Source organism: Perognathus longimembris, chromosome 3 (assembly GCF_023159225.1).
Source record: "Perognathus longimembris pacificus isolate PPM17 chromosome 3, ASM2315922v1, whole genome shotgun sequence".
Lineage (NCBI taxonomy): Eukaryota > Metazoa > Chordata > Mammalia > Rodentia > Heteromyidae > Perognathus > Perognathus longimembris.
The window spans coordinates 5,839,518-5,867,493 of NC_063163.1; the positions used below are offsets into that span (position 1 = coordinate 5,839,518).

At 46.9% G+C, this 27,976-nt stretch overlaps 1 protein-coding gene across 1 annotated transcript; it reads right to left on the reverse strand.

The window, feature by feature from the left end:
* Window positions 1-235: 235 nt before the first annotated feature.
* Window positions 236-27,744, reverse strand: Ercc5 (ERCC excision repair 5, endonuclease). The gene is made up of 16 exons (XM_048341110.1): window positions 27,720-27,744; window positions 27,581-27,675; window positions 22,899-23,074; window positions 20,321-20,436; window positions 19,853-19,939; window positions 18,335-18,395; window positions 17,185-17,328; window positions 14,274-14,481; window positions 12,924-13,958; window positions 10,951-11,189; window positions 10,519-10,638; window positions 10,176-10,389; window positions 8,649-8,793; window positions 4,741-4,941; window positions 4,042-4,126; window positions 236-1,723 (listed from the first exon to the last, which is right to left on the reverse strand). Exons 2-16 carry the CDS (start codon window positions 27,666-27,668, stop codon window positions 1,115-1,117), a joined length of 3,528 nt encoding a protein of 1,175 aa, XP_048197067.1. The 5' UTR covers window positions 27,669-27,675; window positions 27,720-27,744; the 3' UTR covers window positions 236-1,114.
* Window positions 27,745-27,976: the final 232 nt, after the last annotated feature.

Consider the following 27,976-nt stretch of genomic DNA (forward strand, 5'->3'; position numbering starts at 1 on the left):
TTTGATTGCTTTGTTTACTGGAGTTTACTGGGATTGTAATCACTAACAATTCTCCTTCTGTACGTCTGCCTGCTTGCTTTGTCTAACTTGCCAGACCACCTGCACGTGGCACATGTGATTTTTGCCTTTAAAACCCCAGTCCTACAGAGGCCCAGCGCTGTTTGTCACCATCCTGGTGGTGGAGATCAGATGCTATGCACAGCTAAATAAAAGACTCCTAGCCCGACTGACTGAGTGCTGGTGACTATTGTCATGGGTTCGAGGCCCACCTGGGTATCTGGTATACAAGGTAATCTGTCTTCTGCTCTTAAAATATTGCTATCACCTATCTTCTGCAAGGAGTCATTGAAAATGTCTCGCAAACCACGATGGTGTAAGGGATGAGGGCAGTACACATTTCAATTACTCAGAATTGTTTAGACTTAATACCTGCAGCAGGCCTCTGCTTCTGTTAGAACTTGCACACGCACGCATGCACGCCCGCGCACTCCTGCTAGACAGCTATCAGAAAGCTGTCGGGGAATTGCAGGCACAACTGATGGGCGCTGAAGGCAGCGCCGGTGGTCGGTCGGTCGGTCGGGGAGCCAGGGACGCTCGCTGACGGCCACGTATGACCAATGCAGGCTTCAGGCAACCTTGCCCAAGTGGGGAGATCAAAGGGGTGTTTGGGGCTGGCAAGGGAGCCAGGCACTGGGGAGCCGGAAGGAGCTCACAGAGGGGCAAAGGGCAGAGGAGGGCTCCAAAGACTTTCCGACCGGTGCTCCTGATTGGCAACCTAGATGGGACCACCTCTCGCCAGTGCCCCTCTCTGCGCCCAAATCCGTTTGCGCCCACAGGTAGCAGGACCCCCGACACCCCGCTCCCGCACTCAGCGTTCCTGAGTACTGGTTAAAACCATGGCCAACACAGTCTCCGCCTAGGCTGGTCTTGAGAAGCGCCGAGGGGCGAGGGCGGGGTGGCGGGAGGGATGCGGTGGACACGGGCACGGCGGGCAAGCGCAGCGCCGTGGAGACGGGCATCTGGGCGTGTGTGTGCGCGCTGTCAATTCATTCCGCTGCATTTCAGTTCAGTACAAACGGTGGCTCCCCGGTGCAGGGGACGCGTGGCTCGGGCGCTAGGCCTTCCTTTTCCTTCCCCTTGCACTCGGGGGCTTCCCTCTCCGCCTCCTCCTCCTCCTCCCCGGGAACACGGGCGCGGCGGTCACCAGGGGGGCCCCGGGGTGGGCGCCCTCGTCCTCGCTGCTGGAGCTGCTGGGGCTGCGCGGGGTCCTCCCGGCTCTCGCCCGGGGTGTGCCCGGCGCAGACACCTCCGGGGCATCCTCTCCCGGAGACGATGGAGATGGAGAGGGAGCCCCAGAGGCGCGGGGCGATTCGGAGAGGTGGGTGTCCCCCAGAAACCCGCCGCCTGCGTCCCCCGGCCTCTCTCTCTTGGGGCGCGCCGCCCCGGCTCCGGCTGCGGCCTGGGCCGGGCCCCTCTTGCGGGGCTTCCCGGGGGCCGGGCCCGGCGCCTCCGACTCCGGCTCCGGCTCCGGCTCCGACTCCGGCTCCGGCTCCGGCTCCGGCTCCGACCCGAGCTCCTCCTCCGGGGCCGGGCCGGCCGCCCCCTCCCGCTCCTTCCGGAGCAGGCAGGTCACCGCGCGGTGCAGCCGCCGGCTTCTCATGAGCCTGGCTTCTTGCCTGTCCTGCTGAGCGAGCCTGAAGAAAGAGTCGATGCGGAGCTGGGTCTGCGAGTAACAGAAAAACAATCCGGGTGAGTGAGCAGCGCTTCGCTTTAAACCACACCTCCCCCCCCCCCCCCCCCCCCGCAATGCTGGACGTCAACCCATTATCTCCCCCCAAACCAGCTCTCTCCCCGTCACTCACTCCACTGACAGGAACTTCCAGCAATTTCTAACCACAGCCGAAGCAGTACTTACACCGAGGCTGGTCCAGACATGGGGGGGCGGGGGGTCCTGCCTGTCACCCCAGCTTCCTGGGAGGCAGATACCGAGAGGATCTCGGTGTAAGGCTAGCATGGGTTGAAAAGTCTGTAGGGCTCTCAAGTCAATAAATAAAGTGGGCTTGGTGGTGGTGGCACACCTGTGATCTAAGCTAAGCGGAATGTACTGCAATGGGAGGCTACACCCCCCCCCCCAGCAACACACAAGGCCCTGAGTTCAAGCCTCACTACCATCAAAGACAAAAAATAATAATAATAATAAAGACATGGGCTGGGAATATGGCCTAGTTGGCAAGAGTGCTTGCCGCATATACGTGGAGCCCTGGGTTCGATTCCTCAGCACCACATATATAGAAAATGGCCAGAAGTGGCGCTGTGGCTCAAGTGGTAGAGTGCTAGCCTTGAGCGGGAAGAAGCCAGGGACAGTGCTCAGGCCCTGAGTCCAAGGACCAGGACTGGCAAAAATAAATAAATAAATAGAATAGAATAAAATAAAAGACATTACTACCATCACCCGCACCTTCACGAGGCAAGTTCACTCCACCCGTGAGGAGCCTTAGAAAAAGTGGAGCTGTTTACTCATCAAATCCACTTTGGGGGAAAAGTCTTAAAATACATACAGGGAAAAGCTGTAAGCCTAAATGTTGATGGCAGCATTACTTATACATACCTGAATGAATGTTACAGGTGCAATAAGTAACCTGAACTGACTTAAGTCTTCATAATTAAATGTAAACTGCTCAGCTAACATGATGAAATGAACGAAATGCCCAGAAAAGACACTGTGCTTTTCAAAAGCTGAGTGGAATAGTAGCCCAACTACATCAAGTTGCATTTAGGTAGGGTAGGAAAGTCAACCCCAGTTAACCCCAGTGGTGGAGGAGGGAGACGACGGTTTGAGTTCACTGTCATCCCTGTATAGTTTTGGAGAACTACTCACAGAAAGTTCTACGGTGACAAAAAGGTGAGAAGTATTACAACAAAATTATCTGGGACTACGAAGCAACCATGAAACTGCTTCCATTCTCGGCAGCTGCCAGTGCTTCCAGAAGATAAGAGGCACCAGACCCAAGGGCCTGACGCGGGAAACTCGGAAATGTTCAGTCAGTTTCATAGTCTTTTGTTTGCAAGATGAAATGAACAGAATAGGAAATTGTTGGATTCTTTGAAAAGATGTGTTCTCCTTTCTGCTAAAGTGTTCATATGTTTTGAGGATTACTTCCCGGGTGGGAGGACGATTTGATGTGGGCAAGAACACAGAGGCAAGGCAGGACGGGGGAGCCTCGGGTGGGTGGAGCGCGAGGGCGGGCAAATCTCTCCTGGAAACCTCCACAGCGGGCTACCGTGACTCAGCTTCTGCTGTGGAAGGTCAAGTATAAAGTGCTAGTACTGGAAAAACTGTAATGACTGGAACTGGTTTGGACTGGATATTTTGTAGGCTCTTAAAAAGTGGGGGGGAAAAAAAACTCCAGAGAAATAACATATTTAATCGCAAACATCTTACTGTGAATTTAAATTAACAGCTGGTTTTTTCCAAAGTCAGAATGGCTTAAGAAAGGATACTGCAGTCCAGGTCTAACAGTGACATCTGTATTTTTTTCTTTTCTTTCTTTCTTTCTTTCTTTCTTTCTTTCTTTCTTTCTTTCTTTCTTTCTTTCTGTGTGTGTGTGTGTGTATGTGTGTGTGTGTGTTGGTACTGCATCTTGAACTCAGGGCCTCACACTTTTTTTTTGCTCGAGGCTAGTGCTCTACCACTCAAATCACACTTTCCACTCCCAGCTTTCTGCTGGTTAGCTGGATAGGAGTCTCGGGGACTTTTCTGACTGCACTACCTTCAAACTGAGATCCTCAGAACTTAGCCTCCGGATTCTATGAGCCAGCAGGGTCCAGCTCACTTTCTCTTCTGCTTCCCCTTGTTCTCTACCAAGACACACACTCACCTCTGAGCTGAACACCGCCCTTTGTTCTTGATCTAAAATCGCATTTCAAAATATATGCTAGATGCCCTAAAATGACAGCATTTACTGGCCCTCAGTAGCTGCCAATGCGGGCATTACCAAGTGCATTCTTCACCCTGGCCTCAGGAGAGAGCGGCCACGTTACCTGTTGTGCATTCAGCTGCTTTAAGACCGGAAACAGGGATTCGTCTGTTTTCGTCCTGTTCCAGCCAAAATACCGCTGACAAAACATGCAAGCAGTTAAGACTCATAAAGGTTTTGAAGAGATATGAGTACGTAACAAATAAAAATCACTTTTAATTATAGTCCCTTTATCCCCAAGATTTTTATATCTGTAAAGATTAAGGTAATAAAAGATAACACAAATTACTCAAATATGATCATATTGTCATATATTCTTGTCAGCCTCCTAAGACAGAAGATTCTGTTCAAGAATACCGAGGACCCTTGATTGTAATAAAAGGTTATTCCTGAGTAAAGGCATGTTGCAGATATCCTATGTATTAAAGCAAAGTAAAATGTAGATTATTTCTAGTGTAACTTTTTAAACATCTACTCAAATGATCATTTAAAGGCAAAGAATGGAAAACCAGTAAGTCATAAAAAGGACAACGTTAATCATCTCTTCTGTTCTTTCAGAATAAGTTGACACTGGAGTAGATGAGCCCAACTAAGAATGCGGTCACTACTCATTTCAAATAAAGATCCTCTTTAACACTACGGATAACGGAAAGGGAACTACAAAGAGATCTGAGATAAGCAGGGCACTAGTGGGAAATTCTTCTAAGTTCTACTCCACGGGTTTTCAACCAAACACAGATATGGCTCGAGGGGCAAAGGATATTCTCGGATTTTGTCAAGATCAGGTTTCCCCCACAGGAAGGAAGCCTTGGAGTCGTCTACCACGGGCCTCAGGTAAGCATCGGCGACAGCGGGGTTAGGAAAGCCGGGCGCCAGCTGCAACTTGCGTAACTTCTGCTTCACTTTGGTGTCATGAGGATTCGGTCTTATCTTCTTATTTTTTTGAGCCTCATGCCACCACTCTCTAGAAGGTAAAGGGAAGAATTATAAAACACTGAGACATCACATGCACTGGAGATAAAAAGATATAAACAAAAAGTTGGGAGGTGTAAATTTAAGTCCTAACTCCAACCCAAATTCTGTGATGGACAGACACTGATACTGCTAGTGTTATTAGCCAGAGGAGACTGATGGAAAGCATTCCTGACGCCAGCTCTGTGCTTGTCCCTGGCTGAACACTTTACATGTCCAATGATCACACAGGCAGAGTCCCACTATATAGAACTTGCTCGAGATGTCACTGTTTAATTGGTATAGGCAGTTCAACAATCTTCTCCAAGGCCTGCTTCATAATTACGGTACCACAATGTCACAAGTTCCCCGAGTTTCTTTCTCAGCGGCAAAAGGAGGTGACATATCTACATGACTCACCTCAAATCCAATACAACGATGGATCTAAGAATATATAATAAAACTTAACAATGCCAACAACATAAATTTTAAATGAAAAAAATGTAACTCAACATAGAGTATGATACCAACTGTACAGAGGAGAGTACATGAATGGAAAAAGAGAAAAAGAAAACAGGTATTTTAAATACTTAAAAAACAGTAAAAATCTATTATTTTCCTATGTGCCAGGAAACATTCTAAGCAAGGACACCAGCTGTTCATTTGTTTTTCTATATTTTGTCTCTTTTCCCAATCTAACAGTAATTAGTTATGGCATGCTAAAGAAAAGCCACAGGGGAGAACACTCCTCCGAGCAAGCAGTGGACGGGTCGGCACAAGAATGGTGTTAACTGAGGTACGCCACGCTCAGAGAGATAAATGCCTCATGCTTTCTCTCCTACGTGGAAGCCAGATCAAAACAGAACTGGGCATGAAAAGCAGCATTCTCCCCCCATCAGACCAAAGGAGGGTACCAGACGGGGAGGAGCCCAGAGGGGGTAACTTTCCTGAATATGTAAAATACTATTTATCAAAATGAATTCCAGGAAATGGGAACGTGCTATTCATGTCGCTGGTGGTGGTGGTGATGTGTATGTGTGTGTGTGCAATGTGAGCGTTTTCTTTTCCTTTTTCTGCTTCTTAGGGGGTTAGGGGAGGGAAGCGCAGAAAGGGAGGGAGGGAGAGTGAACAAATGCAGCTATGGAATCCAGTATCTGCTCCGTAGAAAATGCAACTGTGCAACTTGTAGGCAGGGATGGGAGGGGGAAACTGGAATAACACGAAGGAAAGGGTGACGTTTTCCAAAAGGAAACGTACTCAACACCTTAGAAAACGGTGACCCTTCGGTACAATAGCTTAATACTAACAACAATAAAATTATATTTTAATAAAAAGAAGTGTGGCCAGGCAGGCTGGGTGACTGCCCCAGGCCGCGTCCTGCCTCTGGGAAGGCTTGCTCTCCAAAGCCTCGACCATGCTCGGGGAAAGCCACGCCCACGGGCAGCTCCAATGGGTCCACGTGGCCTCGGCCCACTGCCGCCCCAGCTCCTTTCCCACCTGGCCGTGGGCACCGCCCTGCAGCCCAGCTGTGTGCCTCCTAAAGCACAGCCCTCTGACAGGGGACTGGACCTCTTGACAGCGAGCAGAAAGAACTCATGCCCCGAGTCCCAGTGACAGACTCATAAGCAAAAATCAATGACTGTGGCTGCTTGAAACCACGGAGCTTAAGGTGGCTTATAAAAGGAACATCACAACGACCACAGAAAGTCACACGATGAGGATGATCCTCGCCAGCCCATCCACAATGCAACCTAAGTAGCATCTGTATCTCAGCTGGCTGTTTCACGCTCTCCTAGAGGAACTAACGCACAGTGGTTGGCTCGGCCTGGGCTCCACCTCACTGGTGAGGGAGTGCCATCTAGTGTTGAAAAGAATGATTGCAGTCGGCCAAGGTACCAAAATGCAAATGAGAGCGTGTCATCTTTCCGAGTTGCTTTCACAACCATTTCCGTGAGAGTGAACTTCTCTCCCACTTGACTTGTGGATTTCCACCTTGAAATAGAAATCATGATGCCAGCCTGGAGAGCTGATCTGAAACACTATTCCTCCTGAGAGCAAGAGGGTGGGGAGCTGGACACGCAGGTGCTCGGCTGGGCTGAAGGGAGCTGTCACGAGTGGTGGGGACTGTGGGGAGGGGGCTCAAGGTGGCTCAAGTGGCAGAGTGCTAGCCTTGAGCAAAAAGAAGCCAGGGACAGTGCTCAGGCCCTGAGTCCAAGGCCCAGGACTGGAAAAAACAAAATAACAAAAACAACCCACTATAAAAGTGAGTCTGAAAACTATACAACAAGGTCTTATTCTTGTGAAGAAGGCAGTCTACACTTTTCACTTTTTACTTGTTCACGTATGATAATACATTTGATGTGAAATATGCATGGGAAAGTTTACAATGACATAAACCAAAGCGTCACCAGCGATCCTTTCTAATCCATACTTGATGATGTTCCTATGACATATTTATTCACTAGCCTAATAGCTACATAGTTTGAGCCCTTAAGCCACCTAACAACTTAATGCCTCATACGCATTCCCTTAACATTACAAAAAGTGTTAGGAGAAAACTGAAGAGAAAACATTAAATAAAACATATCGATATGTGTTCTAAGACTTGACAGAAATCAGCAGTCATTACAATTGTAACAACTTCAGTGACTGACTCTTTTTGTGCCAGTCCTGGGCCTTGCACTCAGGGCCTGAGCACTGTCCCTGGCTTCTTTTTGCTCAAGGCTAGCACTCTGCCACTTGAGCCACAGCACCACTTCCGGCCGTTTTCTATATATGTGGTGCTGGGGAATCGAACCCAGGGCTTCATGTATACGAGGCAAACACTCTTACCACTAGGCCATATCCCCAGCCCAGTGACTGACTCTTAACACCGGAACATATCTGCATTTTCAAACATTGGGGAGAACACTAAATTCAGTTAAACCAATGACCGCCAAGTATCACCTTGTAGCAAGCTCAAGGTTAAATGATGCCCTCCCAACCTTATGTGCACCTCCACTTAGAGCGGTGAGTTTTATGGATGTGAGTTATAGTTTAACTTTCAAAAGAGGCCATCAACTACCTTCACCGACACAACTCCTACCATGTCAGACTCTCCCACACGGAAAAGCCACAGCCCATACGCACAGCACGATTCCAGGCTCTGGGCGGAACCAGGGCGCACAGGACTGCAGCCTCATGGAAAGCTCGGTCCCCGTTTTCTCGTGTTCTTTTCTGGCTGATGTCTGTCAGGACACTGAACATACAGAAGCGACACCTCACTGACTTCTCCAACACCCCAAAAGCACATCAAGCCCCAGGGATGCTCAGACTCTGATTCACCCGTCTTTCACATCCCCAAGGGCCTGCGCTGTGTTTGACCATAACAGCTACTCATTAAAGATCGGGATGAACAAAACGGTGACACACACACACACACACACACACACACACACACCTAGGAACGTCGGGATGAACAAAACGGTGACACACACACACACACACACACACACACACACACACACACACACCCCTAGGAAACCGTTGCAGGACTGGCTTCGTAAGCCTTAAACTGGGAAGGAACAGAGACTAACTTACCAGAAGTCTAGAAATACTAACCAAGAGCTCCTACTGTTTTCTCAGGGATCTGTGGCAGTTTACAACCCAAGAAAGAACACTGTTGGTTAGCTGAGGGATTTATAAAAGTATGAATTAAGGAACAAAGGAGGAAGGACTCACGAGAACTTCAGGAGCGGGTCCAGGCCATGCCCTGGGAATTCGTTGAGAATCTCCATGGCTGTCACACAGCCCACAGTGGGAATTCCTTCCGTGTAATCACTGCCAAGCAAATAGGCCAAATTTATTAGCTTGCTCCGGTCCAATCCTACAAGAATGACAATTATTATTTCTCCATTTAATTTTAGAAAGACACATGATTTAGCATTTAGAAACAATCCACCATATAAACTCTAGGTGTACGTGCCAACATACATCAACACATACATATGCCAAAAAGCACTGACAAGTTTTTAAGTTTTATCCATTCATTTACCCAGCTTTAAACTTACCTTCCTGGCCCGGCTCTCACTGATCCACAGTCACAACTATCAACTGACAAAGTCCACATCCAAAACACAAACTCTGACTTCCTCCTCGGGATCCCTAACTTCTTGATGGCAACTCTGCTTAGGACGGCCAGGACCTGGCGTAGAGGCCCGGCTTCCTCTCCTCACATCCCATACCCGGCCCGGCCACACTCCTATCTTCTCGCTACTCTGCATTTTCCCTACTGCATGATGGATGTTATCTCTGCTGTCCACCCCTGATGTGATCACTCTGGCTCCGTGCCTCCCTAGGACTACATGCGCGCGCTTCTGCCACAGGAAATGCACTTGTTACTTCCGCTGACGTGCTCCTTGCTACAATACCAACTTACAGCAGCTGCTTCCTATTCCCATAACCACCCGCCCCCACCCAAGACTGCCCGCAAACAAAATCTTTTCCAACAACTCTCAGAGACAGCACCATGCACGGCAGTTACAGCTCATCTCTTTCTTGTTCTGTTTTCCCCACGACACTTACCACTAATTGTCAAATTATGATATACACAACACACACACACACACACACACACAAAATTATACGGGTCTCATCTGTTTCATTCTCTGCCTCCTTCCTGCTATGTGGAACAAGTCTTAATACAAGTCTCTCATCCTTTATTAGGTGGTTTACTGGCGAACTCAGAAGCAGGCCTAGCTCCACAGCCCTCCTCGCTCCCATTTCTGGCTCACTTTGGAGATCTTAGGAAAACAGTCAAGTATACCAATCAGCAGGTTAAACAGCAGGGGAGAACTAACATACTAAGATACTAACTTCTCCGGTCTAACATTTTTTTTAAAGTTCTACTCCTCTACACAAGCAAGAGATAATGTTCGTGAAAACTCACATGAACTACCATTCTTATTAATGTATCTAATTAGCTGATTGGTTTTATTTCATTTTTTTGCCCATCCTGGGGCTAGGACTCAAGAGCCTGAGGCACTGTCCTGGCTTCTTTCTGCTCCAGGCTAACTACCTCTTGAGCCACAGCACCACTCCTGCCTTTTTCTGTTTATGTGGAGCTGAGGAATCAAACCCAGGGCTTCAAGCATGCTAGGCAAGCACTCTACCACTAAGTCACATTCCCAGCCCCTTAAACAGCTATTTTGGAAAGACAAATGTTCACAGGAGAAATTTCAGAGCCGTAACCACACCCTGAAGTCTTACCTAATTGGTTGTGGAAGTCCACATACTGGTAGTATTCTACAAACTTGTCTTTATTGAAGAAGTTCCTATAGACATGCCGGGCTCCAAACAGCCAGATGTCACTGTCGTCAGTGATGGTCCCGGCGGTCTGGTCTGTGAGGTCCAGGATGGCGCATTGGGCCTCGGCCTCCATGGGGGCTTGGATGTAGGGGACGCCAAACAGGCGCAGAAGTTCCTGCAGGCAAGATGGCAGCGAGACACTCTTCAGGCGTGGGCCTCACGGGGAGCAGGCTTATAGGCCAGTCAGCTGTCCCCAAAGGGGCTTGGGGACCAGGCCCACCCACCCAGAGCTGCCCATCCCTACCTGGCTTTCCAGAAACATCTGCCCTGTGACGGTGGCAGCAATCCGCTCTTGCTGCTGCTTCTGAGCTTTCAGTGAATTCTGCTCTGCTAAAAGGTTGCTTTCCAGGGTTTCCAGTTCCTCCTACAAAATAATTTTTCATCTGTAGATAATTACGTTAGCAATTCAACCCAAGTTCATTTGTTACATAAAGCTTACAATAAGTCTAGCTGAAATTACCAATGAGTTTTTTTCTTTTTAGGAAGCATTCCATGCAGATTTCTGAGGAAGACTCTTAATACCTTACAAGCTCCCTCACTACATCGCATGGAAGGCAGGGCTGGTAGTCTATATTAAAAAGGAGTTAGCAGCCATAAGAAGACCCACTACAAACAGCTAGCAAGTATTCCCAAGGCTTCCTTGCCAATAAGTTAAGACACGACGGTACATTATTACCAAATTAATATCTTGCCATTCATTGGAGTCATCTGCATCTTCGCCAGCTTCACTGTGAGCCTCCAGGTCCTGGTTCTCGCTTCCAGAGTCGTCCTGTAGGAGGCGCTCGGTGTCACCAGGGACTTCCTCCCCAGTTCCTCCCCCTTCCTCTTCCTGTTCAGAAGGAGGGGTAGAAGCTTCAGGAAACTCAGCTTCAAGTTCACCATCACTAACAGCACTCTGCACTTCAATGAAACTCCCTGTACCAAAACAACGAGGTCACTTTACAACAAACATTACAAAAGCGTCTCAAAATCACCAAGGGCTTTCTGAAAAGTCTTGGTAAATGTTGCACACCAAACAGATTTGAATATAATAGAAAATGTACAATCTGTTACTACTAAACACATTTAATCACAACACCTATAACTTCAATACAAGCCTCTTCTAGGAAATAAAGTCTTTGAAAGAACCAAACGTTCAGAGTTACATAGAGGCTTCTTTATACAAAAACAGGTTCTAAGTTAACTTTTAATATCGTTTTTAACATTCCAAAGGGCCAGGCACCAGTGGATCATGCCTGTAATCCTAACCACTCAGGAGACTGAGATCTGAGGATTATGGTTCACAGTGAGCCCGGACAGGAGACTCTTATCTCCAATAAACTACTCAGAAACAGCCAGAAGTGGTGCTGTGGCTCAAGGGGTAGAATGCTAGCCTGGAGCAAAAACCAGCTCAAGGGCAGTGCCAGGCTGAGTCGAAGCCTCGGGACTGGCCAAAAATAAATAAATAAATTTAATAAATAAAATTCCAAAAGGTCAGTTATTAAAGGGTATAAACAATCAAGAAGGTTGTCAAAAACATGTTCTTAGGCTAAATCACTATCAACATAGTAAGAAATAAAAGTTGAGAGACTCCTGGGAATCACTCAGGAGGAACAGCTCTTCTTCTCCCACTTCCCTCCCTTGCCCTTCTTAAAATAAAAAATAAAAAAACCTCAGCTCCCTTTATACCTTTCAGAGGCGGAGGTATCCTGAGTGGAGCCAGAACATTTTGTCATCTGCTTTTTAAAGTTGGCAACCATTTTAAAATTAAAAGTTTAAAAATCTGGGCTGGGGATATAGCCTAGTGGCAAGAGCGCCTGCCTCGGATACACGAGGCCCTAGGTTCGGATTCCCCAGCACCACATATACAGAAAACGGCCAGAAGCGGCGCTGTGGCTCAAGAGGCAGAGTGCTAGCCTTGAGCGGGAAGAAGCCAGGGACAGTGCTCAGGCCCTGAGTCCAAGGCCCAGGACTGGCCAAAAAAAAAAGTTTAAAAATCTAAAGAAAAACTCAGGCCCAGTGCTGGTGGCTCACGTCTATAATCCTAATTACTCAGGAGGCTGAGCTCTAAGGATCCAGTTCAAAGCCAGCCCGGGCAGCAAAAGTCAGAAGAGGGCTGGGAGTATGGCCTAGTGGCAAGAGTGCTTGCCTCCTACACATGAAGCTCTCAGTTTGATTCCCCAGCACCACATATATGGAAAACGGCCAGAGGGGGCGCTGCGGCTCAAGTGGCAGAGTGCTAGCCTTGAGCAAAAAGAAGCCAGGGACAGTGCTCAGGCCCTGAGTCCAAGGCACAGGACTGGCCAAAAAAAAAAGTCAGAAGAGGTGTTATGGCTCAAGTGGTAAAGTGCTAGTCTTGGACACAAAGAGGCTCACGTACAGCACCCAGGCCCTGAGTTCAAGCCCCAGGACCGGCAAAAAAAAAAAAGAAAGAAAGAAAGAAAGAAAAAGTCAGCTCTCTAACCAGGAATTCTGTGCCTTTAGAGACAATGATAAAAGCACAGCGAAGCAGGAGAGGTCAGGGTTGCTGTCCTGGTTGGGAGTCCAGTGGAAGGTCATTTCACCTTTCTTCCTGTTTTTTTCATTGGCAAAACGTGGACCCGGCTAGGCTCCAGGGTCTCCCCGATTGGGTTTCTACCACTCCATATCTGCGAAGGACCCAGCACCTACCATCGGACTCGCTGTCCGCCGAGTCCAGCACCCCTGCTTCCGAGGACGTCGGAACTGCTGTTACTTCTTGGCCGCTGGGCTCCTCCACGGTGGCCAGGGAACCTCTGTGTTCTTCAGCACTAGGTGGTCTGGCATTTTCTAAGGCACCTCCTGCCTCTGAAGGGGCACTGACGGTATCCCTCGCTTCCTGCAAGGCGACAGTACCAGTGACGTCAGAAGCAGGACTTCGTCCACCTTCCATTTCGTCATCACTTGAGAGAAAAGAGGGGCTGTCTTTACTCTCGGACGGGCCAAGATCTTTGTGTTGCTCAAACTCTTTGTTGTGCGGTTCAGGACTTGTGCTTAAGAGAGGTGGTGGCGAGAGGCCAAGTGCATCCCTGCGTGGGGACTCCGTGCCTTCCACAGGACGTGGACCTGTCGCGTCCTTAACCACCGACTCGCCGCTGGTCTGAGCGGCCTCATCCGCCACACGAGGAGGTGACGTTTGCCCTTTGGGGATATCAGAATCATTCCTTGGATGAAAGCTAGTGGTCAGCACAGGAGCCGTGCCCCTCTGCTCCTGTTCACTGTTGGTGCCGGTCTCCCGCTCCTCCGCCACATTCACGCCGGCTGCCAGGCACACAGGGGAAAGCAAAACTTCTCCACCCCTGGCTGCAGGTCCAGCCCCGCTCGACCTGTTTCTCGGCAGTTCTGTGGGCGCGTCTGCCCCAGCGCACGGCAGCACCTCGTCGTCGTCCTCCTCAAGAGCTCTCTGAATAGCAGAGAGGGTGCGAGGGGAGACGGAGCCCCCCTCGGCCGCCGCCGCAGCCGGCTCTCCACCCCCACCTCCACCCTCCAGCTCCTCTTCGGAGCTGCTCCCCAGCATGGCGGCCTGCAGGGCCAGCAACGTCCTCGGGGAAGGAGGGGCGCCAGCAGGTTCTTTGTCTGGCTTTGGAGTTTCACGGGGAGACGACTTCTCAAAAGCCATGCCGTGCATTTTGCTGGAAGACGGAAGAGACTCAGGATCCATGTCAACACCTTTCTTAGCTTGAATACCTTAAGAAACATTAAAGCGTTAATAGCCATACTTCGTTTTTAACAATGTGATAACTCTGCTTCTAGTAGGATGAATGAGAGAATTCTGATTCCTATAAACAAAGATGCAAATTTTAACCAGCAGCTAACAGTTAATTCATTAGTTAATTTTGAAGTACGCTGGCATTATAGTAGTTAGTTCACTCGTAGCTTTATACAAAGCTATTGCATAAGCTAGACTTCATGAGAATCCTTCACGGACGGCAGGATATTAAGTTCAGAGCGGCAACAAATCTTTTGGATTTTAACTGTCAAATAAATGGCAGAGCCCAATACCTTTTATCAAGATGTAGTGCGAGGTGTCTTCGGAGACTACTCTCCTGGACTCTACCTCCTCCAAGAATCCCCCTGCATCTTCGTATTGCCTCTGAATTTGTCCTGAGTGTTGTTGATTCATTTCTCTCTGGACATTTTCTATGTGCTGGTTTAGGTAGTTTTTTTTGAGCAAGCCTTTGAGTTGATACTGTGAAAAGTCATCTGACTCCTAAAGGCAAAATAAACAAATCACTTTACATTTACTGAAGATAATTATCATTATTTTCACGTCTTCCTTCAAAAGTGGACCAAGAGAGTTGCCTTTTTTCAGGAGTGGCAATTTCATAGTATAAAAGTAATCTTTAGGTCAGGTGCTAGTGGCTCACGCCTGTAATCCTGAGATCTGAGAATCGCAGTTCAAAGACAGCCCAGGCAGGAAAGGCCAGGCCATGAAACTCGTATCTCCAATTAGCCACCAGAAAACTGGAAGTGGCACTGTGGTTCAAAGTGGTAGCGAGCTAGCTTTGAGCAAAAGAGCTCAGGGACAGTGCCCAAGACAACAATAAAAATAGTTATCTTTAAAATAAAAAGAATAGGGGCTGGGAATACGGCCTAGTGGTAAAAGTGCTCGCGTCATATACAGGAAGCCCTGGATTCGATTCCTCAGCACCATATATATGGAAAAGGCCAGAAGTGGCGCTGTGGCTCAAGTGGTAGAGTGCTAGCCTTGAGCAAAAAGAAGCCAGGGACAGTGCTCAGGCCCTGAGTTCAAGCCCCAGGGCTGGCAAAAAAAAAACAATAAAATAAAAAAGAATAAGCAAAATAAATTAGAAATATTGCTTATTATTTAATCCTTTAATAAAAAAACATTTCTGAGCATGTAATAAATGATGGTGTTATGACATATGAATTTTGGCTAAACATAAGGATCTTCTGGAATGCAAACAAGTATGATAATTTTTTTTAAACCTAGTGTCATTGGCCTACAGAAAATACAACTAAAACCATGGCTGTCACTGTCACTAACAGTTATTATTTCTAAAGTATTTCCCATAATGGGTATTCTCCTAAGTATTTTCTATAAGCTACTTCCACTATTCTTGCAACCATCCTGTGAGACATATTATCTCTACACTAAGGAAATTGAGATGTCAATTGCTTAAGTAATCTCTAGTCACGTAGCTCATAAATGGTAAATCTGGAATCAAGAGCAGACTTATTTATATTTATAATCTATTACTATTATGACCATTAGTATTCCCTGTTTATCACCTACTGCCGTCAGTGTCAAACCTGCAATGTGCACAGGCAATACATAGGTCCCCCCAAGGACTCAGAACCACCCATTCTATCAGAAGTCTAAGCAGGGAGCTCTAACTCCGCACTGCTCGAAACACTACCCAACCTAGAGACACCGTGGTTACAGTGGGGGCCTCCTGTGGACCTGGGGGAGCCCCAGAGAATGAGGAGAACTCCTCCCCGCCACCAGCACAACCCTGGGCATTCTCAGGACAGCGGATAGCCCAGGCAAACCCAAGCTGGGGCTACGAGAAAAAGTGACAGTGGCAGATGCAACCTTGATCTCAACCCCGCTGAAGAAAACCTACATCAGAGAATCAGCCCTTCACAACGATGCCTAATGTGCACAAAGGCCCCGTTCACCTCCCTGTGGAAGGTGACTAAGCGGGGGGCCCCGGAGGTGGGTTGGGATTCACCCGTGTGCAGTGCTGCTCCAGGGTGAGGCCCGCACAGCCTTGGAACCCACCGCCAGCCTCCCCTCACACTTAATATATTCACATGCGACAGGGAAAAATGGCATTGCAGGAAAAAAAACACACGCTATTGTTTCTCTCTATTCCTCTCTATTCTTTGCATTGACTTAAGAAGTACTCAAAAGTCTACAGGAAATTTTAAAAATAAAGCATGAAAACAACTCATTAGGGACAAAATAGACTTAGAAATGCCGGTGGCAACATCAGAGATGGAAGTAGAACTGGTTCAGAGAATAATTAAGGGCAGCATGAATTAGGCCAGGAGACACACCTAGCAGCCAAAGCACACACTACTCTGCTCCAGATTCCTCCGCCACCACTCCGCCATTGCTGCTCCCAGGTGAAGCAACCCTATTCCCACTGGCCAGAAAGGAGAGGAAACACGGAAATCCAACATCTCCCTGGCCAGAGCAGAGGAAAATATAGTTGGAATTTCAAGCCAGGACCTACTTTTCTACTGTATTAAATTTGACATTAGCACTAGTTTAGCATTTTAATGATTTATCATTTATCACTATCATTACTTACTTATCCTTTATCATTATTTTATAGATAATATGTATTCGGGTTTAAAATAACTGCTAGAAACCAACTGAAGAGCCGAATCACTAAGCACACAGTGGGCTCTTAGCATGGGAAAGTGGCTGAGTTTCCAGCTGGCACGTTTTTGGGGTTAAGAACCATGAAGTGAGCTGGGCGCTGGTGGCTCACACCTATAATCCTATCTACTCAGGAGGCTGAGATCTGAAGAGCACAGTTCAAAGCCAGCCTGGGCATGATAAGTCCATGAGACTCTTATCTCAACCACCAAAAAGCTGGAAGCAGAGCTGTGGCTCAAGTGGTACAATGCTAGCATGGAGCAAAAAAGCTCAGGGACAGCATCCAGGCCCTGAGTTTAAGCTCCAAGACCAGCACAGAAACAAAACAAGAACTGTGAAGCAACATTATAGTGTTGGGAACACAAGTGAACAAAAGGGCTACGAAAGTCAAGAGTTATGAGTTAAAATTCACAATTACATGATACTTTTGAACTAAGATGCACATATGTTGCTCACTGAACTGACATAGTTTATAAGTACTGGTTTTTAATTTTCTTCTAAGTTTACCAAAGTTCTTAATTCCAAGCATTCACGTACTATCGTATATTATTGAAATTTTACCTCTGGCATTGCCTCAAATAATGTTCTTCTCCGCTTGGTAAATTCTTTCATATCAGTCAAGATTTCGTGCTTTACTTCCGGGGGCAGGCTGCTGAAGTCCTCAGATTCAATGTCTATTGCATTGGGATTACGGAAGAACTCCTCCTGCAGAGGGCGAAAGCAAACGACCTTTGCATTCTCCACAGAGAGTTCTTCTCACTGCTAGAGGCTATGTCATAAACAGCTGCACCCAATGCAGGGACTGAGCACAGCCGCACAGAACCTGAGATAAGGGCTGGTGTGTGAAGAAAACAGATTCACTCATGAAGGCATCCGGTCATGCACTCATCATCTCAAAACTGCACTATCTACCGGACATCGGGCCCCTTCACAGGCTCTACGCTGATGATCATGTTAAATACAGTCCCTGTCCTTAGGACCGAAGGGACACATAGGGGAAAGAATATATATATATATATGTATATATATTCAAGTTATATTTATGTGTGTATATATATATATATGCAAACAAGGCAATAATCAGAAAATCAAGCAGGTTAATTTAACTGTTAAGAGAAGGAATAGGAAAACAGGGAAAGAATTGTCTGATAAGTAGAAATATCCCTACTAGAAAGAGGACCTGTGGTCAGGGCACCTGAGAGACATCAAAGAACCTGACTGGAGACAGCATCCTAGACTAAGGGACGGCAGGTACAAAGGCCATGGGGTAAGAATGGCTAAACAATATTCACAATTCCCTTAATAAGAATGATATTTCATGCACTACTCCCTCGGCCTTATCCCTCCTTCCAACTTTTCTTCTTTTCTTTTTGATGGTCCTGGAGCTTGAACTCATGGCCTGGGCACTGTCTCTGAGCTTTTCTGCTCAAGGCCAGCACTCTACCACTTGAGCCAAGCTCCTCCTCCACTTTTCTGGTGGTTAATTGGGAAATGAGAGTCTCACGGACTTTCCTTCCTGGGCTGGCTTTGAACAGTAATCCTCAGATCTCAGCCTCCTGAGTAGCTAGGATGACAGGCTTGAGTCACCGGTGGTACTCAGTATCTGTCTACGTTTTATGTGGAACTTCCCTAAGTTCCTACTGCCTCCTTAATATCATTCATTTTCATATCATTCATTTCAAACAGAAGAATTCCAAAATTATCTAGTTACCTGTAGCACTTGTTTCTGATCCATTCTTTCTTGCCATTGCTTTTCATCTTCCTCTTCTGAACTGCAAATCAAGCACATATTACAACACCTGTAGCAGATCTTAGCGCCTACTTAAGGAAGGATTTCTCAGGCTCAAGCTGCTGTTAACCCTAGAAACAACGAGATTGAGTAAGGCAGGAACACTTTGTTTTCCAGGGTCTGTCGGTGGGGAGTTAACAATGACAGCACAACCCCAAGACATCTACCACAGGGAGGACAGGGTAGCTAAAGGTTCAGCATAGAGAGACTCGTGAAAGCTTTCTGGAATCTCTTCCGGTTACATTGGAGGCAGCCGTAAGTCCAGGGTGTAACTCTAGGAGCTACAGGAGGTTCATGGAGGACATGTTCCAGACAGAAGAACTAAGTTCTGTAATCATGTGGAAACCTATCTGGGTAGATGGTGTGAAGAGACAAGAGATGAATTTGGAGAAATGTGATTCAGAGGTTCAAAGTTCTAAAGAAATTATAAGTGAAGCCAGCTTGGTGATGCATGGCCTGGGAAAATGAAAGTGACAATATCAGAATTATGGACTCTATAATCAAAGCAGAGATTTGGCTTAGAGGAGATGGAGATGTTACTGCATAGGGATAAGATCGAAGTCTAGGAAGAGTAATATTTGAGCGCTAACCCAGTACCTGATCATAGATGATGGTGGTAGCCAACAGAGACAAGAGAACTGGGCTGATACAAAACTTTTGTCTCCAAGGAGCCCCCAAAACAAAATGGGGGTCAAAGACAAACTGTCGGGATGTTTGGTCTTCCACCTGCACTTCAAACACACATGACTGACTAGCTGACTAGCCAGCCAGCGGAAGAGGACTAGGGAGGAATGGGAGGGAGAGCCGCAGACAGGAAGAGGTGCTACACTGGTGGGAAGCGCAGAATCCATAGAAGTAGCAAGGAGGACACGTGCGTGCTATTTCAGCCTGGAGGTGGAGAAGGAGCCCTCTACAAAGAACCACAGACTGCATGTGTGAGCACAGGGGAGAAAAACTACAACTTGTAAAACCCCAAAGCCAGCAGAAGCTTTACAGTGGGAAAAAGAACACTGAAACCAGGCACTGGTGGCTCAAGCTTGTAATCCTAGCTCCTCAGGCTGCAATCTAAGGATTGAGATTCTAAGCCTGCTTGGGCAGAAAAGTCCCCCATGAGATGCTTATTAAACCACTCAAAAACTAGAAGTGCAGCTATGGCAAAAAGAGCTCCAGAACAGAACCCAGGCCCCGAATTCAAGCCCCACAACTGATAAGGAAGAAAGAAGGCGGCGGGGGAGGGAGGGAAGGAAAGGAAGGAGGGACACCAAAATCACAAATCATAAATAAACAAGAGATAAGACACAAAATAAAGTTTCATTGGTAAAAACTACTCCGAAGGTACACAGAATGGGGATTTTTAACATGCTAGCTTCATCATGCAGACATCTGTCTGACTCTATCAGTGATGAAAATAATATTCTTATTAAGCGGTTAAATCTTTACCTGTGTTTATCTTCCTCTTGTAAAGGTGGCAAAACATAGATGTCATCTTCTCTTTTCACTTGTGTTAGACTGGGGAGCGCTTCGTTTCTGAAAAGCACACGTGACTTTAAACAAAGATGATCTGAGAGAGCACGTGAGTCTACCACCCCTTCCCATTGGCTGCACAGCACGGCTGAAGGGCAGCAACCCTCCCCATGGCCCTTGCCTAGGGAAAAGGGGAACATGCTTGGCTCCTCAGAGCCTTGGATACAACATCAAGTTCAGTCATGAGGAGGAAGAGCTTCAGAGGCCAGGAGCTGTGACTCATTCCTGTAATCCCAGCTCCGTGGTGGGAGGCATAGGTAGCAGGATTGTGGTTCCAGGGCAGCCTGGATAGCGAGGGCAAGACCCTATCTGATAAAAATAACAATAGTAAAAGTGAAATGGTTTTTAAATCAACTTCTCAAATCACTGTAGCTCTCCTCTTGCCTTTTGCTTCTGAAGGCAGTTTTGAGGGCCTGTCTTTTCAAAAATGTCCTCAAGAGCTTCTCAGTGGTTTTCCTGGAGTTGCCGGATGCCAGGTCTTTCCTGTGCCTTCTCTTCGCCTGTGAAGAGGGGGAGGGAGATGTCACTTCAGAGGGGGTTACAGTGCTTCTGGGATGTTCCTGAGAACCGCGTGCTCTGCACGCTGGCGCTTGCTCCTACTGGCTGTCAATAAAAACAGCAGGAGTGGGAGAGTACTCAGTCCCTTATACAGCAGGAGTGGGAGAGTACTCAGTCCCTTACACAGCAGGTGTGGAAGAGTACTCAGTCCCTTACACAGCAGGAGTGGGAGAGAACTCAGTCCCTTAAACAGCAGGTATGGAAGAGTACTCAGTCCCTTACACAGCAGGTGTGGGAGAGTACTCATTTACTTTGTTTCCTTTAAATGTCTTTGCCAGGGGCTGGGGATATAGCTTAGTGGCAAGAGCGCTTGCCTCGTATACATGAAGCCCTGGGTTCGATTCCCCAGCACCACATATACAGAAAACGGCCAGAAGTGGCTCTATGACTCAAGTGGCAGAGTGCTAGCCTTGAGCAAAAAGAAGCCAGGGACAGTGCTCAGGCCCTGAGTCCAAGGCCCAGGACTGGCAAAGAAAAAAAAAAAAAAAAGAAGTAAATGTCTTTGCCACTCTCCCCCCAAGAATCCCCAAACTAAGTGGTAATCAAGCAAATGCATCCCAAAATGATTATTCTTTAAACAAAACTTTATAGAAGCAACTTCTGATGATATTAATAAAAATGCATTACTTATATGTAACTCTCTAAACTCTCAAGTCAATGTTACAATCAGAAGAAATTCTAATATAGAAATGGCTTGCAAGAGACAGGTGTCGGTGGCTCGTGCCTGCAGTCCTAGCTACTCAGGAGGCTGAGATCCAACGATTGAAGTTGGAAGCCAGCCCAGGCAGGAAAGTCCTTGAGATTCTCATCGCCAATTAAGCACCAAAAATCAAGGAGCAGAGGTGTAGCTCAAGTGGCATAGTGCTAGCCTTGCGCACAAAAAGCTCGGGGGCAGTACTCAGGCGTAGAGTTCAAGCCCCAGGACCAGCACCAAAAGATAAAAATTTAAAAATCTCATTAGGAATATCCAACTAGGTGCAAGCACCTGTCTATCAAGTGTGAGGCCCTGAATTCAAACCTCAGAATTTCCAACAAGAGGGGCTGGGGATATGGCCTAGTGGCAAGAGTGCTTGCCTCGTATACATGAGGCCCTGGGTTCGATTCCCCAGCACCACATATACAGAAAATGGCCAGAAGTGGCACTGTGGCTCAAGTGGTAGAGTGCTATAGCCTTGAGCAAGAAGAAGCCAGGGACAGTACTCAGGCCCTGAGTCTAAGCCCCAGGACTGGCAAAAAAAAAAAAAAAAAAAAAGAATTTCCAACAAGAGGAAAAAGGAAAAATGCCTAACTCAGAACAAGGGGAGCAGTGTGTGCAACAGTCTGTGAAAGGGTCTATCTTTAACAGTTTGCATGAAACACAGAAATAATCAAGACATTGTTTCTAACCCTTCCAAAAGGTATGGAGATCAGAAGGAACTGAAATTATTCAAGGACAGATACTTTTACAAAGGCAACACATGTCTCTGGGCATCAGAAATCCTAACCTTCACCTTACACCTCCACTTCTCGAGGATTATACAGTGCAGATCTGCCTTTGTAACAGAAAAAGGGCACAGTCTATGTTTCTTCAACAGAGTAGGGTACCCATCAAATCAAAAATAAGACAAATTTCTAAATGGGTGCTACCACTAGGACTGCTTACACATTTAAAACAAATCAACAACAACAACAAAAACAACTTTCAGAATAATGAGGAAGCCTAATCACATGCTTTTATCTTCTGTCGTTTCCTTCGTGGCTAACCCACCACCACTAGGTACCACATAGCACTGTTTATTCCTAGAACCCAAATGGCATCTGAAAGAGAGCCCGTCCTCTCTGAGAACACTCTCGCACACAGAGGTTTTCCGTAATGTCCTCAGAAGCGATGGCTTAGCTGGAATAACTGAACACTTTAGCCAGGGGTGGGGAGTGTATGCCCTGTGGCTATACAAGACCAGGAAATCATTTCATACAGGACAGACACACAACGCCCATCAGCTGCCCAGGCTGTCTTCCTGTACTGTACTTTTGGGGGCACCAAGCATGATGGTGTAAATGGCCTTAGCATAAACAGAGACTTTTAAAACTCTCCATTGTAAGAATTCGAGTAGTCTCGGGGCTGGGATGTAGCTCAGTGGCAAAGCCCTTGCCTAGCAAGTGCAATGTCCTGGGTTCCATCCCCATTACCCAAAAGAAAAGATAAATATGTGTGCATATGTGTGTGTGTATGCAAAATTCTAGTTGTTCCAGTTAAAATCTAATTTCATCACAGCAGTAATGTGCTCTTATAGATAAGCCTTTAAAAAAGGCTTTGCTAAAGATGAACTTTTAAACAGCAGTTACATTTAAATTGGCCACGTGTCAAAACCAAACCCTGGCTTCCCCCACTTCTAAACAGGAAGCTCCATCGGGTATCACTTACCAAAGTCTGTTTTTTCAGCAGTGGCGCGTCCCCATCAAATACAAAAACAGGACGGATCCGGAAAAACAAGAGCTTGCAGAGCCGATGAAACAAAGTGAGGAGATGAGCGTTTTCTACCGAGTTCCCGTGGCGATCTCGGACTCCTTTGAGAGCCTGGTTCAACCAGATGCTGATATCTGAGGGGGCAGTTAAGGAATACCTCACACTCTCAGCCGCCAGGCCGCTGGGCACTGCACGCTGAGCGCACAGGGCCAGTGAAACAGGGAACGTCTGGCCCCGACGGAGGCTACCAAACTCCAGCTAACTGTCAACTCTTGTTACAGCTTCCTAGTCCCAATTTTAACATCATAGACGGCACACTCTTCAAAAGCCTAATGGCGGGGCTGGGAATATGGCCTAGTGGCAAGAGTGCTTGCCTCCAACACATGAAGCTCTCTGTTCGATTCCCCAGCACCATATATATGGAAAACGGCCAGAAGGGGCGCTGTGGCTCAGGTGGTAGAGTGCTAGCCTTGAGCAAAAAAGAAGCCAGGGACAGTGCTCAGGCCCTGAGTCCAAGGCCCAGGACTGGCCAAAAAAAAAAAAAAAAAAAAAAAGTCTAATGGCAAAGAATGGCTTTAAAAAAAAAAAAAAAAAAAGCTATCCAAAGAATTTTAGTAATCTGTCACAAATCTCCTGAAGAACAGTTTAACAATTCATTGCAAATCCCCTAAGATTTGTGTTCTATTTTACCTGAGAATCCAGTTCCCAGACACTTGGTTATCCTCAAGAAATCACCATGAACTTAGAAGAATACTTGTAGATAACAACTAAAATATTTTTTAAAAGTCAAGCTTTGCCACAGGGTTTTTTTGTTTTGGTTTTTCTTTGGGGAAGGGCTTTTGTTTGTTTGTTTGTTTGCTAGTCTTTAGGCTTGAACTGGGAGTCTGGGTACCAACTAAATTATGAGCCAGATGCTAGAAGCTCATGCCTGTAATCCTTGCAACACAGGAGCCTGAGATCTGAAGATTGCAGTTTGAAGCCAGCCCAGGCAGGAAAGTTCATGAGATTCTTATCTCCAATTAACCACCAAAAAGCCAGAATTAGAGCTGAAGCTCAAGTGATAAGAGTGATAGGTTTGTTCATGAGAGCTCAGAAACAGCGCCCAGGCCAAGTTCAATCCCAGGAGCAATACATACACCACACATGCGCACACACACACACACGCACACACACACACCTACCTACATTATGGTTCCTTTGTTTCCTAAAATATTGGAGTTATTAAAAGAATAAATCTGCAGGAATACCTCTAGTGATAGGATAGCTACCAAATACTACTAAAGGAAAAATAACAGTTTCCAAAACTATGTATCACATAATACAATAATACAAAAAAAGGGGGGGGGGGTTAGACATCAAAATATTAAGTTTTCTCTGCTAAAACTAGAGGTAAACTAAATTTTCTTCTTGGCCTTTTTTTCAGTTTCTAAACTTTCCATAAAAATACTCTTTTTTCCCTAATGTATTTTGCGTTTGTCTACAGGAAAGAGCAACCTAGCACTCTGCTGGATCTCTTCTAGCTCTCCCTCCTCTGGACCATCTACCAAGGCAACCTAACCCCTCTCACCACACCCATCCCTGTGCACACTGGGAGAGCTCTCCCAGATGCGACGGCCAGGGAAAACGTGTCTGGGGACATGGCTCAAGTGATACAGTACTAGCCTAGCATGATGAGGTGGTATGCAGTGCTGGAGAGGAAGGAAAAAAGGAAGAGAGGGGAGAAGGGGGGAGGGGAAGAGAAGAAGGGAGGGAGGGAGGGAGGGAGGGAGGGAGGGAGGGAAAAGTTAGATGAGATGACAGATCTGGGGCTTTTAGTCTGAAAGGCCTATCTGAAAAAGTAACAGACATGCATGAATAGGAAAGTTCTGGGGATAAGACGGAGGTGCAGTTGCCAGTGCTCTGGGACAAACGCCACTTCCTCTTATAGCCTGAATGGCAGAGATGGATACACACAAAGCACCATCTACAGCCAATGGACAGTTTCCAATGGACTGTGATCGAAGATTGATCTGAGGCACATTGAAGAAAAATACTATAAAGAAAGCGCCGAGCTGGTGGCTCATGCCTGTAATCCCAGCTACTCTGAAAGCTAAAATCTGAGGATTGTCATTCCAAACCAACTACACCCTCAAAAAAGCTGGAACTGGAGCTCTGGCTCAAGTGGGAGAGCACTAGTCTGAACAAAAGCTCAGGGACAGTGCCTAGGCCATGAGTTCAAGCCCCAGAACTGGCCCCAAAGAAAACTAGATGGCTGGAAACTATTAACACCTGCCCCTGTGAGAGCAGGGGTCAGTGTAAGATCCATCCTACACACTTAGGTTAGCTCAATGCACTGGATAGATTATTCTATTTGCTACGAGGCTAAAGATGCATCTATATAGCCATCCCTTGAAACCTTCTGGGAAAAATGATTTTTGATCACTTTGATCAAAAACTGCTATCTACTGAAACAGGATGTGAAGCTTTCAAAATATCCAGACCAGGGCTGGGAATATGGCCTAGTGGCAAGAGTGCTTGCCTTGTATACATGAAGCCCAGGGTTCGATTCCCCAGCACCACATAGATAGAAAATGGCCAAAAGTGGTGCTGTGGCTCAAGTGGCAGAGTGCTAGCCTTGAGCAAAAATAAGCCAGGGACAGTGCTCAGGCCCTGAGTCCAAGGCCCAGGACTGGCAAGACAAAAATAAATAATAAATAAACAAAATGTCCAGACCGCTAAAACCTCCTATGCAAAGCGGAGGCATGGCTCAAATGCTAGAGCACCAGATTTGAGCAAAAAAGCCAAATAAGTGCATGAGGTCCTGAGTTCAAGACCTAGTACACACACACACACACACACACACACACACACACACACACACACACAGTCCTGAGGTTAAAATACTAAACCAGGACTCATGCCTGTAGTCCTAGCTACTCAGGAGGCTGAGATACGAAGGTCATGGTTTAAAGCCAGCCCTGGCAGAAAAGTCAGTGAGACTCCAGTGAACCACCAAAAAGCAGCAAGTGGAACTATGGCTCAAGTGGTAGGGCACTAGCCTTGAGCAAAAAAGCTCAGGGACATAGCCTAGGCCCTGAATTCAAATCCCAGGACTAGCACAAAATAAATAAAAACCTAAAAGTAAAAATACTCAACCACGAAACTGATATGAATCTTTTATTTTTTTTTATTTAATCATAGATAGTGACAGTTCTCAGTTAAGGCTGAATTACAGCTTGAAATTCTTAAAGCATGATACATTAGGCAAATATTGACATATTTGACTTGTCTAATTTCAAAGTTTATAAAAGGAAAAACTGAATTTTTCCAAAAGCTAGAAAATATCTGCAGCAAAACCACAAATTACTTTTGAGTTAAGACCCAAAGAACCCATAGTATTTTTTAACAAAAATAAATGTCCTTAGTTTTTAATTAGCTGACTTAATCACTCCCCATTAGTATGCATAATATCCAGAGAAATCCTCCTAATACAATTAAGGGAATTTTACAAATGTTAATGTCCAAAAGAGAAAAATGGAAAGTTAGACTCTTCGTTACAGATTATTTGACAGAGCCTTTTAAGTTGCATAAATGAAGAAGAAACTCACTCAGCTACCTAGATCTTTATTCTATAGGTCCAGGAGTAAATTGTGGATACTCTGTTAACAAGCAAAACAGTAAAGTAAAATTTCAGATGTCCCCATTCCCATGAATAACAAGGAAAACTCAAACAGACAAGCCATCAAATATTACACGAGATTATCTCATCGCCCAATGTGCCTCTTTGAGCGGCTTACAGATAGTTTCTTTCTTTGATATTGTAAAAAAAAAAAAAAAAACCAGGATGCTGATCCTTGTATCATCTCAAGCGTTTTACAATTTCTTCATTTCTTATAAAGGCTAAAAGCATTGGGTGGGAAAAAAAAAAATCTCTTTTCTGGCTTTTTGTTGTCTTGCTGTTGCTGTTTTGAGGCAAGCACTCTTGCCACTAGGCCATATTCCCAGCCCGCTGTTGCTGTTTTGAGACCGGTCTCATTACATAACCAAAGATGGCCTCCAACTGATAACACTACCTCAACCTCAGGCCGCAAAAGGCTGAGGTTACAGGCATGCAGCACACACCCAGGTAAATATATATATATATTTTTTTTTTTCTTCAGTGCTGAAGATGGAAGCCAAGGCCTCAAGCTTGCTCGACAAGTTGTCTGCTACCGAGCTGCACGGGCAACCCCTCTGCTGAAGTTTTTGAAGGTTCCTGTCACTGCTACACACACACACACACACACACACACACCCTCTTTCAAGGGAAACATAATCAATTTGAAGGTATATTTGCCAACTTGATGACATCGTTCACTTTTTTTTTTTTACAAAACGGTGTCCACACGGAAGAATTCAGCCCTGAGCCAATGGTGGAACCTTCCTCCACACTCCCGAGTGGCTCAGAGAACTGAGATGACTTTCAACCTCCCCCTCCACACACCCCCATCCCGCTAGGCAACTGGTGTCAGGTACCACCGGAACAGACAATCGGAAGGGAAAAGTCACCTATTCTCCCCCGAAAGAGCCAGCAGCATTTGGACTCATCATGATCCCGGCCGGGTCCGGCCCGCCCCGCGCCCCGCGCGCCCCGCGCGCCCCGCTCCAAGCCGCAAGGATACCCACGGCCAGGACCTTGCCCTCCAGCGCCCCGGGGCTGACCGGCCGGCCCGCGCTCTCCAGCAGCCGCCACAGACCCTGGACGCCCATGGCGCCGCGGACGCCAGCCCCGCGCCGACGCCGACGCCGACGCCGACGCCGACGGGACGCACCGCCGACTCCCGCGAGGAAAAGCTACGCCTCGGGTCGGCCGGAAAGGCGGAAGGCGCGCTTCCGGCTCGGCGCACTTCCGGGAGGAAGGGAGGGAAGGGCGGGAGGCAGGACCGGAAGGCAGGGGGGCGGGGGCGGGGCGGGGCCTGTCTCCGGAAGTGGGCGGGGCCGGCACCCCCGTCACGTGCCGCTCGCTTCCGGGCTCCCGGAGCCTGCGGGAGCCGGCGAGGGGAGGTAATGGAAAGGCG

Bases quoted from the DNA above. Each gene is read 5' to 3' on its own strand.
- Ercc5 (XM_048341110.1), bottom strand. From the start codon at position 27,668: ATGGGCGTCCAGGGTCTGTGGCGGCTGCTGGAGAGCGCGGGCCGGCCG. The intron at 17,329-18,334 runs GTAACTAGATAA...CGCCCTCTGCAG, and splicing joins ATCAGAAACAAGTGCTACAG to GAGGAGTTCTTCCGTAATCC. The intron at 10,390-10,518 runs GTAGGGATGGGC...TCTTGCCTGCAG, and splicing joins AGATGTTTCTGGAAAGCCAG to GAACTTCTGCGCCTGTTTGG.